At 38.8% G+C, this 13697-nt stretch overlaps 1 protein-coding gene across 1 annotated transcript in view; it reads left to right on the top strand.

The window, feature by feature from the left end:
* The first annotated feature begins 738 nt into the window (after window positions 1–738).
* LOC128859127 (homeobox protein Hmx) overlaps window positions 739–13697 on the top strand; it is a 57482-nt gene continuing 44523 nt past the window's right edge. Inside the window, exon 1 of the mRNA XM_054095880.1 lies at window positions 739–1755. Within this exon, the coding sequence (XP_053951855.1) occupies window positions 926–1755 (830 nt within the window). The 5' untranslated portion in view covers window positions 739–925. The remainder of the gene's footprint in view (window positions 1756–13697) is intronic.

Here is a 13697-nt window from a genome sequence, read left to right as displayed (position 1 = left end):
TGAGCAACAAACGACGTTCAGCCCCGCGAACAATTTGCAATTTCCGAACAACCCTCCTAACGCAATGCGGCATGGCAAGGGTTCTGTTGGGTAGAACAATTTTAGATGCTATAGTTGTGTGTGTGCGTGTATGTGTATGTCTGTATATGTATATAGGTAGGTGCGTGAGTGTGCTGCGAAATTGTGGAAAACCATTTTAGCGCTAAGACCAAAAGAATTCCGACCAACCACCTTAGTTTTAGTTGTGCAGCGTGGCGACAAAGTATACAGTTAGATTTGCAGCACGACTCAAACGACCGGGGGTTAAATCGTGGAAAACAATAAAACTAAACGATCGCCTAAGAAGAAACAAACAAGCCAACCAGCAGACAGACAGACATACAGTCATAGAGACAATAGTAGCAGAGTAGATAAGCGGTCGAATGCGTTCAGTGAAACAGAACACTTTTTCCGAGTTGTGTCGAGGACGGTGATGTTTTGAATTCAAAATTTCAATTTAAATGCGAAGCGTAGATGAAGCGGTAAAGACGTCCTACGGTAAAGTTGCGGGTGTACGAGTACGAGCGCGTCTAAATAATTGTGCTTAACTGAAGTGAACTCCAAGTGGGTCCTTTATGTGACGTTTGTTAACGTTTCCGGAACTGTCGAATGACAAATCAGAAGTAACAATGAAAAGTGTATACAAATAAAATTAATGAAACTAAAACTAGATCCATTAAAATGAAAGTTCATAATCAATCGCACATTAACGCTTAACAATTTCTATCAAGTGTTTGTGCAACAAAATCTGAAGTTCTTCGAATAAACTTTCAACTTTTGAGTTAGGAAAAAAAAAATTGTGTAAATAAGCGTAAATCGCAAAACAGTGTTGCCCATTCACGCATTCACCAAAATCCAATTAACAACGCTTATCACACCAAAGTCAATGTCTTCCTCTGAGGCTGAAGTCGACATCAGCGTGGTGTCCAGCCCCGAACCCAGTCCGGCCGGTTGTGGGAATGGCCGCGACACACCCTTGCGTTCCGCCTCGCCGGCGCCCTCCAACGGCAGCACACCGACCACTACATCAACGCCAACCACAGCCGCCGGCACACCCACATCCAGTTCACACTTCCACAGCCCGACCACCACAGCGCTGGCCGCCGTGCCGCCAACGGTGCTGCACCATCACCTTCAGCATCACTTAAGTAGTCTGAGCGGTCATCCGGTGGCGTTGCATCATGCTCTCCACAGTTTCGGCCATCTGCATCCAGCGCATCCTGCCTACCCGGCGCACCAGCAATTGCTGCAACATGCGGCGGTCACACCGACACCTGGTCAACTGGCAATGGTCTCAGCGGCGGTGGATCGGCTTAGTCCGCCCACTATGGCTGCCGTGGCGCCACACTCGCCCGAACGCAATGGCGGCGATGAGGTTACCTCGCTGACATGCAGCAACAACAACAATAATAATAATAACAATAACAATAATAGTAAGCTGTTCAATCACAACAACAATAGCGACAGTAATGGCAGCAGTCAGAATATGGCGCTGGGTCGCGGTGAGACGAGTAACGGCTGTGGTGCGGCGGGCGGTAATGGCAAGGTGACAACGGGCAATGGTTTTACAAGTTTCTCTATATCGAGCATCCTCAGTCGCGGTGAGCCAACTAAAAAGAGTGGCTGTGGCCATAATGGGCAAACGTTAATCACACCGATACCACAGCTGCCACAACCGGGCGCCGGTGGACCACAGGATGCGGCAATGCTTTCGAGGTAAGTACGCTGGGGAATAAATACACACACATTCGTAATTAGCAGAAATGTCAGAAATCCGTGGAAGAAGCAAAGTACAAAATGGAGATCATCTGTGGGGTAGCCTAAGAGTGTTCAAGGATTAGCTTGCATTTAAAAAAAAAATCGTTTAAGAAATAATATTTCGTTGTTACTTAAAAATATGCAGTATGAACTATTTAACTAGAATTGCGTAATTATGCATATTTTACAGATTTGCTCGAATTATAAAGCACTAATAAATTCTGGTGGGTTGCTAATTTTCATTATCGGTTGGCACTGCTAGATTTAGGGTGACCGAACTAGATTCACCCACATTTCCTAAACTTACCAAATATAAATCTCTAATTACTTCTAATATTTGCCGCTTTCGATTCACCATGTCTTTCCGCGCTAAATAATTCCGCTGCTCGCCAAGCGAAAAATCTGCATGTGAGAGCAACAACAATTTAGCATTTATCAACCAACTTTATTTATTGCCGCTTAGCTCACAAGTGATTTGGTTAAGCCTGTGCTTCCAAGTACAAGGAGACGCAAAATCAATCACCCGATTCTTCTGATACTATCATTTTTGCAAATGGTGTCGTACCTCAATTATATTTGACACTTGTGAACCAGACAGCTGCGGTATACAAACAGGCAAGCAGTGGAGCGCGTGATGATTAAAACAAAGATTTCCATCACTCAAAATCACTTTCCCTTATTTAGTAAACAAGTTATTCTAAATCAAAATTGATGGGTGAATAATTTTGCGCCACCCTGTACAAGTAGGGATATTTTTTCTTATACTTTGCATACTTACAGGCGAAGTGCTTTGAAAAGCAATGATTTACATAACAGTTTGTTAAAATGTAAATAATGCAGGGCTGCTGAATTCAAGGAATATTTCTTGTTTTATTCACTACTCGCTAAGAAGTTTGGGGAATCGAAAGCACCTCTGATTAAATCTATAGAGATTCTCCTAGAGCGGAATTAGATTTTGTGTCTTCAATACGAACTGCATACGAAGGATCGCTTTATGCGACTATTTTTATAGAGCGAAATTCATGGATTTTGCTTTCAAAGATTTGAGCTGTTTCTTCAAATCCTTTGTCGTATATATAAACGGAGATAAGATTTAAAGTGAATGCTCAATTTAGTTATCGTTAAGCGACTTATGCACAAATTTCTTCTCGCCTGTATACTAGAGTGGGCCGAAAAAAAATGTTTGCTTAGGAGCGAATTCTAATAGTGCGGAAAAGTTGGACTGTTAGACTAATACTCGTAAAGTGTGTGCCAAAGCATAATCGAACGGTATCTTCTGTCGCCAGCAGAGACCTCAAATATTCAAATTTCAGTTGATAATCTGAAAAATTTAATTTTTTAGGATATTTTTTTCTCTATGCATACATTCCGCAGCACATTTCATACCAAAAATAAGGACTGTAAACTAATTAGACATAAATTTACCCAAGATTGAGCAGCTGTACACTATAAAATAATAGTAAAACGTTATTGATTGTGCAGCTTTTTGCCTACTTTTTCTTGCGAAAATAAGAGTACATAAATATTTTTGTAGCCCAGAACCCACCACGTGGAGGTTGCTGTACTTTGGGTTCCTATTTTTTTGTTTTTTTTCTTTTGTTTTTTTTTTTTTTTTATTTTTTAATTTTTATTATTTTTATTTCATTCCTTGTTTTTTAACTGGGTTTGCTCTTTTTTTCATGTCATGTAATATTGAAAAAAAATAATAACATAAAAGGTATTTCAAGAAAACAATGCGGTTTTTTAACGTAAAGCAACTGAGGCATAGTTTGACGGGATGCTAAAGTACACCTAATGAATCAATCCCGAGCCTCACTTCCGCATACCCGAAGCTTCAGTAACGAGTTTCACCATTCGCTCCATCGCAGGTGTGTGGCATGGACATTTAGAGAACGCCCAATTCGCATACACATTGTTGGATGGTAAAATCTCCGTAAGAATTTAATTTGTTACGCCCTTTAGAGCGGGAGGATTACCGAAGACCAGTTTATCATTTTGCTGTAATCATCAGCATCAAAATCGAGATTGGGTAGAGTGCGACATGCAGGTGAAGGGTTTTTCAATTGTCGCGGGTCGATTTTGGCGCCCTGTGGCAGCCATTTTGTTTTGGTGACATCTGTCAAATCTTTTGTTTATTATTCAGTTGTTTATGCCAAATCATCAAGGCAAGTTACACGATTGAACAGCACTTTCAAACGATAAAACTTTATTATCAAAATGAGTGTTCATTAACGCAAACGTTTCGCGCATTGCGCCAATTTTTCGGTAGACGTGGTGGCCCTTCCAATTTCTTGTGGCCCATATTGAACCATATGGACCTAGACGACATGTGGTTCCAGCACGATGGCGCTACGTGCCACACAGCAAACACTATTTTATTCCATTTCAACATCTACCCGCCCTTATTAAAAAACCTATAGTAAACTATTGCGCGCTTGCAAAATTTTTGCGAACTTCTCGTCTTGCATCAGTCGTCTTTGTGAAAAGGATGTTTTCCGGAAGAGCAAAAAAAAAAATAGAAACATTAACAACATCTAAATATTTAGGTGCGAGGTACCGGGTCAGTCTGATAGTTTCAAATAGGAGCCTTGGCCCGTTTTCAAGGGAGGTATTATTTTGTATTTTACACCAAATTGGGCCAGTAAATATTTTACAAGATCTTTGAAGGTCGAACTGTTGAAATATACAAACGCAAAATTCTATTACCACACGTAAGCCAGCGACCGTTGCTGACTTGATGTTTTTTCTCTTTTACATGAGCAAGTTGTACAATCTTGACACTTACAAGCTGAAATATCAAAAAGTCGGGAAGCATTCGCCTTAAAGTCTCTGTCTTTTTATGATACTCATTTATCATGTATATTAGCGTGAATGTGAAACTGTGGGAATAGATGCTTTGTTATAAATATGATTTTCTTGGCAACTTGTTCGGCTATGATCGAAAAGGCCGGCTTTCTGTTTTCTCCTGACTCTACTCCCAGTTCCCGTCTTTGAAAAAAACAACATCTCATTACATCTTCATAACTTGGTAGTTGATGATCTGGCAAATCTTTGGCTATGGGCAACTAATCGTTTGTCTTAGGGTAAATTTGGTCATTGTCGTCATTAAAACTTTTAATAAAAGATTATAATTAAATGCTTTTATACGAAACAATATCTTTCGAATAAAGCGGAAGAAAAAATAGACAAAGTAAATGCTGTAACTTGAATTCAACTCGCAGTACAAGGACGAGCTACTGGGAGCTCCATAAACGTATTGCTTGATCAAACAAACATGGATGAGTGTAGTGAATAAAATTGTTTCGGTGGGCGTTCTCATATAAAATGATAACAAATACATAGTATTTTAAAAAATGTTAAAATTGTTCAGAATTGAAACTGAAATTTCAAAATTTGGGGTCTCTGCTGGCGACAGAAGATATCGTTCGATTGGGCTGAAATTTGGCACGCACTTTATTAGTCTAACAGTGCAACTTTTCCGCCCTATTAGAACTCGATCCTAAAAAAAAAATTTTTTTTCGGCCCACTCTACTGTATACTTACGCCTGCAAGTGTGTAATTTTCTTTAGCATTTCATGCTACATCCATTCATTGCATCTTATCTTAGCATCAAGCTCTTTCCATAAGAACGACTTATTTCAAGAGTTCCACGAGTCAAAAGGCTCAATAAATTTATCAAAAGTAGATTGGTCGTACAGCACTGGATGGCTCTATAAACCTTATGAGCTATGAAGCTGAAATAAATGTAAACGAGATCAGCCAGAAGTTCGGGTAACATTCCTTTAACCCTTTGGGAACGAGTGTCGGCGAGAGCCGTCCAAATTAGTTCGTAGGTTCGCATCATCTATCGTTAGGCAGTGATTAGATAGTGCCAGCTCTGACGAATATTACTTTGAATCTGATAAGACGGAAGATGACGGCATTACTTAGTCAAGTGGAAGCGAAATCCGTGCAATAAAGAATCCACTCAGGCATTCCAACATTAGCAGTGATAGCAGTTTGTTTATAACTATTTTTTGATTTTATGAAAAATTTTTCTTGTGTCAAATAGAGCCTTAGTTTTTATAACGTTCAACGTATTTATTTTCTTTACTGCGCACTCCAATATCTCTCGTCCTGAACGATCGGCGGTTTTTTCCCTCTCCCTGAGCTTAGCAGTCCCTTTCTGGTGCGTGTTTTGAAAATAAATACTCAATTTCATAAAAATTTTGAAACATGTCCCATGTACTAGTCGCTTAAAAATACTAACCACAATGTGGCGCGCTACCACTTTGATCAAAAAGTTCCTGGAATATATTCAGAAAATTCAAAATGCAAATTTATTTTTCAAAAGTGATATTATCGCCTTCAAAATATGTCCCATCATCGGCCTTGCACTTATGCCAGCGTTTGATCCAGCTCTCGAAATATTACTGGAACTTTATTTTCGGTGTATCCATCAGAGCCACCTTCGATTTTTTCCATTGCTTCCTTACGCACTCCCCGAAATGGTTTTCTGATTCGATCAAACAGAAACAAATCGCAGAGAGGCATTGACGAATTCGATGGCATTGGTTTCGTTCTTGGGCAAAAATTCACGGATGATGATGGCACTCTGCGAGGGTGCGCTATCATGGTGCAAAATCCACGAGTTGTTTTCCCACAAATCCTTTTTGTTTTGGCGATTTGTTTTACGTAAACGTCTCCTAATGCCCAAATAATATTCTTTATTAACCGTCGGACCTTCTGGCGGACGGTGTACAATACTGTTGTAATCTATAAAACCCGTTTTTTGGTTCTGATTCAGACGTCAAACGAGCGAGGGCAAAGCTCAGTGTCGTGCTCATGTCTCCTCTCCAGTAGTGGTGCGTTTGATGAGTGTTGGGTCGGATGCAGCCTTGGAAATCATGTATTTGACTATATTAACGCCGTCCCTTTCTTGCATGAAATTCAGGTCCTATGGGAGCAGCGACCTACTTTGCAGCAACACGGCGCAAATCCAATCAATGTTCAAGTCCTCAGGTGATGGGTAAAATCTACGGGTACTTAACTTTATTAGAAAGGATAATAACATTTGGACGGATCGTGATTTTTTAATTACGATTCTGCTCGAATGAGCAAATCAAAATTCAAAGATGTTATGATTATTTTTCGTATACGATTTGTATACCTTCACTGGATTCCTGAAAGCCAAATTTTAATAAACATTACTGCCTCCACCTTTTTACTGCGCTTCATAAACGAGTCAGGAAAAACGCAAAAATTACCCATTTTGTGAAAGAAGGAGGAATGGATTCCATACCGGCTCAATCTGCATTGGCCTTCAAGAAATTTTTAGCCTGGTAAATCAACCCAGTATTAGACTATCCAACTCGTTCGACAGATCTTGAGTCGTTCGACTTCTATCTATTCTTCGAGATGAAGTCTGTATTAAAAGGAGCATAATTAGTGTTTCTTGAAGCTGCGACAGAGATGATGGCCTATACTGAATAAACTGATAGAGGAAAACTTTCAACGCGGAAGCGCTAATTGGAATCTTTTTAAATTACCACTTCAACCAACTAACCTCTCCATTCTATTTATGTAGGCAACTTCTTGTGGTGTCCTAATAAAAGTGGCATATTCGAAATGTCATCTAAGAAAAGCAGTTAGCGTAGGCTGAGAACTTGATGTAGCGCCCCGGGGAAAATAATCGACGGGTGTCAAATTGCATGATCGTGGCCGCCAATTCATGTCGTCAAATTTCTTCTTTATAACTTTGAGCGTTGCGTCGCTTGTATGGCATGAAGCGCCGCCTAGGTGGAATGAAAGCTCACATATATCGATGTTATCGAGCTCTGGTCACAGAAAGTCAATTAACGGCGCTCTTGGTGCCTCGGTACCTCTTTTTATTTCCGAAGCAAAGAAGTTTCAATGATGCTGCCATGTCAAAAATTGCATGAGACTTTGTGGACACATTGGTCGACCAAACGTGAATTGTGTTCGTTCCTATTTGCAAGCAAATTTGCTTGTTGACATAGTTGTTGAGCCAAAACTCGATCTTGTTCGAGAAGATGATTTTTTGCACAAAATCCGGATCTGCGTACTTATACTGAGCCGAGATTTAGATAATACAATATTTTTTTAATGAGTACCATACGTTCCGCAAGCGTGAATCGATTTACGATGCAATGGCAAAGCTTACTGAATATATATTTTAATAGCTCGATGAACTTTGGTAACTTTGGCAGCCGCTGAAATATAGTAATCGGAAAACTATAATTGATATTCCGTTGCCTTTTACATAAGTTAAACGGAAATAATTGCTGGTCACTCATATTAAACGGATCTGATATCTGATCTCTTCCAACTAGCGAACATTGTGAGCATACAACTTTACAACAATGGTGAAAAGATTTTTGCGGTTTGGCCAAGATCAGACCGCTCGCAGCGAATTTAAAAGATTCGGCTGATGGGTTGACTTAACCGGGGCCATGACAATGGTTTGTTTACGAAAATATTGAGATTGTGGTGGTGATATACAAAAAAAAAAAAATTATTACAGCCTTCACTATCGGGGATTCGGCAGCAGAATTGTATCTGCTCATTTTACACGTACTCGGATTCTTACGCTCGTCCAATCAGTCCCTGCTCAGATGACAACGAAATAAAATGGGCGGTGGCTTCTTTGATGTTTTCCTATCTCACTAACACAATATCAATTTTGTCCTCAATATATCCCTGTGGCATCCCCGGTTACGTCAGCAAATCAGCTGATTGCTCCTAAATCGCTGAGAGCCAGTTAACCCTTTCGCGATATTGTTGCCATATGGCAACAGTAAACTTTAAAAGGCCGTCAAAACTCTCTTGTACAAAATATCAACTTTTTTGTTACATATTTTCAAAAATTGAAGTTTAATGGTTAAACAGAAATAAAATAAATAATAACCGCCCATTATATTATATATCGGTAATACAACATTTTTAAAGAAAGCCTTCTGGCATATAGCACTTCGCTCTGAAATTTGTATTTTGCATTTTTAGATTTTTGAGGCATTTTGGGCAAATGTTTTCAACAATTTTTGAATAAAGTATACATATAGAAAAATGTTCAATCTGTCATTTGGCATATAAATATTTTTTCGCTCGCAACTTTAAAAGCTGTGCTAATTTTTAAAAGTAAGCTTGTTGCCATATGGCAACAAATTTCTCGTAAGGTGTTAACTTGCATTAGATTGCAGAAGAAGTTTATTTGCGATTGAAACCAATACAAAACACTTGTTGCCATATGGCAACATTAAAAAAAAGCACTTAACAAAAAAAAATAAAAAAAAACATTTTATTTGTATTGTTATTGGTCCTAAAATAAATAGTCAGACAAAAATTTGAATTTTTTGGATGGCGCAATAAAAAGATGTAGCGAAAGGGTTAACGGTCTGATGCTGGCCACACCTCTGCATTTTGTGCATCGTGAAAGCGATCATTGAAGTTAATAGAGAAGAGTGATTGAGTTCAGCTTATTATAATTACAATTATGTTAATCAGAGTTATGTTAAAAATGTTAGAAATAAAAACCTCTTTAATTTATAAAGGGTATTTCAATAGAGGCGTCTAGATGTAGTTTTCTAATAAAAAATGCAAAAAAATTTGATTCTTACAGGTTTCTCTATTTTTTATTAAAAATACGGCTTCAAACAATTCTATGTGAAAAATGACGTTTAAATGCCCACCATGAGCTCGCCTACAGGCTCTCATACGAGAAATAAAGTTTTAAAGGATCCGCTCGCACAATGTCGTATTGAACTCAGCAATCTCTATTCGAATGTTGTGTTTTAGACTTTAGACTCCACAAGAAGTGGATGCACTGTTTTTCCATGTTGTGTGGCTTGTGGCTCCAGCTTGTTGAAAATAAACATTCAAGCTATGTTCTATTCCTTCAAGCTGAGGCCACAAAAAATCCTCAATCAGTTGTCTATAGCTAAACAGACGATTGATGAATGCCTAATTGTTGAGAACGTCGAGATACTGATGTTGAAAGTTGTTCAGCAACACTTTGCGATACATCAGCAGTATTCTCAACAGAAAGGCCAGTTACTGATCTGAAAGTCTGTTTTTTAAAACAAAAAAATTACGAATTTCCGAATATGTTGTTCTTAAAGGTCGACCATTTCCATAATAAGTTACAATAATTTTAACGCGTTGTTCTATCGTGTAAAATTGTATATCTATGTATTACACAAATTTCAAAGTTGACATAAAGAAAAGGAATTATTATACTAGGTTCAAGATCACTATCGAAAAAGAGGGATGACGTAAGGGCTTTCGGTCCAAACGTATTTAACGCACTTAACTTTTGTACGGACGGTCTTAAAATTACAAGTGGAGTAGGCATTGGGATATACTGTCCAGAGTTAGACCTAAGGAAGTCGTATAAACTTTCAGACTAGTGCAGTTAGAAAGGCAGCAGGCCTAGCTGGTTTTACTACTGAGACCAACCCAAGGTTTACTTACATATATAGTCAGGCAGCCATTAAAGCAATTAAATCGCTTAGTATAACGTCAAGTTCGTTCTTCAGAGCAGGGACGCAGTGGAAAGTTTGGCAGCTAATTGTAAGTTACATTTCTGTTGGGTTCCAGACCATAAGAATATTGAAGGGAACGAGATAGTAGACGATATATGAAAATCTGGGGTATTTCCATCTTCGGATCTTGTTAACGAGATACCAAAGTCAATACGAACATGATACAACGCACTAGACGAAAACATGATCAGAAAATTTAGAACAAGATGGGAGAGGCGGAAATGCAAAGATTATTTATAAACAAGACGACCACTGTCATACTCGATTTATACTATCACTAACATGAAGACATTGCCCCAGCGTAAGCTTATAAGATAGGAATCTCGAACTGCGAGAAATGCAGAAAAAGTATGGAGGAAGGCTCAAAGGGAGTTATAGAGCATCTCCTTTGCGGATGCCCTGCATTATTCAAAAAACACTTAAAACTTTTGGGGGGCACCACAGTTTGACGTATTGGAAGACATCTCAGCGGCGGGTTGGAAATATCTCATTAAATTAGAATAGAAAACAGGCACCATGCGGGTGGACTATTTAAAAAAAGGCATAACCAAAGACCTCCAAGCGGTCTATGCGTGACTGCAAGTCAACCAGTTCAACCTAATCGAAAGCTGCGATTACTGGTGCCGTGCCTTGGCCATAACCGTAACCATAGCAATCAACTGTTCAGATCAAATATATGGGCATCACTGTAAAGGGTTATAGGTGCCGCACCACAATGCCGTAATCATAACCGTAGCCGTATGTAGCTATTGCAGCTGTGCAATACTTTACATGTGTTTTGATTTTTGCGATAAAAATTTGAGTGCTAGAAATGAGCGACGAAAAATTTATTGATTTAGTGGAAAATTATTCATGTTTTTATGACAAAATGCAAATGTTGTCAGTAATTCTACTTCAATATCAGGATTTTTTGGTAACAAAAAATAAGAAGTTAGCGCGTACACTTCTGTTGGGTGTTAGGTCGAGCTCCTTCTCCTATGCGTTTTGATGATGTTCCACAAATGGAGGGACCTACAACTTTAAGCCGACTCCGAACGGCAAAGGGTTTTTGTGAGGAGCTTTTTCAGGCAGAAATACGCTCGGAGGCTTGCCTGCCGAGGGGTAACCGCTCTGAGGAACATTTTTTCTATTATTTGATGTTTATGCACTCTTATTATTTATATTATTTGATCTACACACTCCCGAATGATAGTCACATACCAACGAATTCGGACACTGTGGCCACCAGCTGTTTATGGTTACGGTACGACTAATCGACAAATGCTGTAGTGTTGCGGCTATGGTTATGGCTACGCCTATGACGTTATGGCTACGGCACCACTAATTGCAGCTTAACCTATTCACTACTGGCATCTAGGCGTCAGTTTTTAAATACCCTTCACAATTGGCACGAGGTGTTTTTTTGACGCATTTTTGCTTACTATTTTTATTTTTTTACTCATCTGTGACAGCGTCTTTCATGACATGAAATGTTAATCTCATACAAAAAATGTATGGTTTTTATTTCTTTGTTCGCGAAATTAAAGTTTACTCACACATTTTTGCTTTTGTTGTTGAATTCCAGATCGATAAGTAAATTAGTGGGTCAAATGCTAAAATGTGCATGAAAACCTGAAGTAGGCCTCACTGGAGGTATTAAATTACCAAAAACTTAATGACCATCTGATCAATATTTAATGAAAGTAACAAATTATTTATGTGCATGAGGTTAAATACCCTTAAGCTCTTCGCCATATACCCATCCATGAAGGCAGCAGGTAATCATGAACAACAACAAACAAGGGAAACGTACGCACCTATTAAGAGCCAACAACTGCCAGTTGAGTTCATTAATAAATTCCATATCACCCATATGAAAAACTTAAACATAAGAAAGTGCGAGGAAGAGAGGGACAAATAAAACATTTCGTAATCAAAGATCAAATTACGTCAAGCGATTAACGAATGTGTTGAATTAAAAAAATGTTGCACTTAAATTATCTCCCCTCGAAAAAAGCGAACTACTCCGCTTATTTACATACATACACATTTTTAAGCACTCGAATATTTAGATGTGTATGTATGTACATATGTGTGTGTGCTCATGTGTAGGTACTTGTGTATCCATCTACATGCTGATCCTTTGGTAATCCTGTTATTCACTCCACCATTCACTCATTTAAATGCAATAACAACAATGCGATTTCGATAAGAGAAATGAAACAGAAAAAGTATAAATGAATAAAAAGGGAAGCGAGCGCCTGGCCATCGGACATCGGCCATGGGCCATGCACAACTGGCATTTTGACATTTGAGGCTTTAATAATGATCATTTTCATTTCATTAAACGTATGTATGCGCACGCGCCCCTTTAACACTGACTTCTTAGCATTTATGAGTACTTTGCAGTGTCTGCGCCAGCGCGTGGGTAGATAACAATCAGCCTGTCAGGCAGACGCAGCAGTGACGGTGGAAGTAGTCGACTTTGCCGCGCGCTCGCGTACGAGTCAATATCGGTCCTGACTTGGCTATTGTTTTTTCTCTTTTTTCCAGTTTTTTTTTTACGAACGACTCGCGGGCGGATTGCGGATAGTTAGTTGTTGAAAAAGCGTAATGCCAATTAGAGCTGGAGGGCAGCACTCTGCTAGGTGTAAACGTTGCACATTCCCTTACTTTTTGTTTGGCTGCTCGGCACGGCGCATGCGTGACTCGTTTGGCGCTTCGCTTGACGTGTGGCTGCGCAATGAAATTTTTATCATTTTATTATCTCGAAATTGTTTTTTCTTCTTGTTCTCTTCGAGCTGCTCGTGCGGTGTGCTTGTTGATTTATTTTCTTCTTTTTTGTTTAGTAGGCGGGTTTACCTTTCGTGGAATGTGGTAAATATTTTTTATGTTGCATACATATGCACATACATATATTGGGTGAAAATGAATTGTGCTTCTTTGGTCATTTAATGTTGATGATATGATTAATTTAAGCGCAAATAAGTCGTTGAGTTAACGTTTAGTTAATTTATCAGCCATGCAAGTTTTCTTAAATGGATTCATTTATGTGCACAAAGGGAGATGTTTATTATGTTATGACAGCTTGCAAAATATTTTGATAAATTATTGAGAAGTTAATGACGAACGGTTGGAAAACTAATGGAATAATAAAAACTAATAAGATGGAAAGGGAGCGTTAAAAAAGCGCCTCGCTTTTTAAGGTTCCAAAATAAAACTTTAGGTATAAAAATTGTTCGAGTTCTTCGTTGAATTCGTAGATATAAAAATCACGAAATAGTCGCTGAAAGAGAAAGCATATTATCAACGCTTTAATCGCTACATTTCATAAAATAAGGCCCCCAAATACGTGTGTTCGCTGATAACTATGCGCAAAAT

Source organism: Anastrepha ludens, chromosome 2 (genome assembly GCF_028408465.1).
Source record: "Anastrepha ludens isolate Willacy chromosome 2, idAnaLude1.1, whole genome shotgun sequence".
NCBI lineage: Eukaryota > Metazoa > Arthropoda > Insecta > Diptera > Tephritidae > Anastrepha > Anastrepha ludens.
Note: the sequence above shows the minus strand (reverse complement) of the source record. Positions and strands in the feature narration are given on the sequence as shown.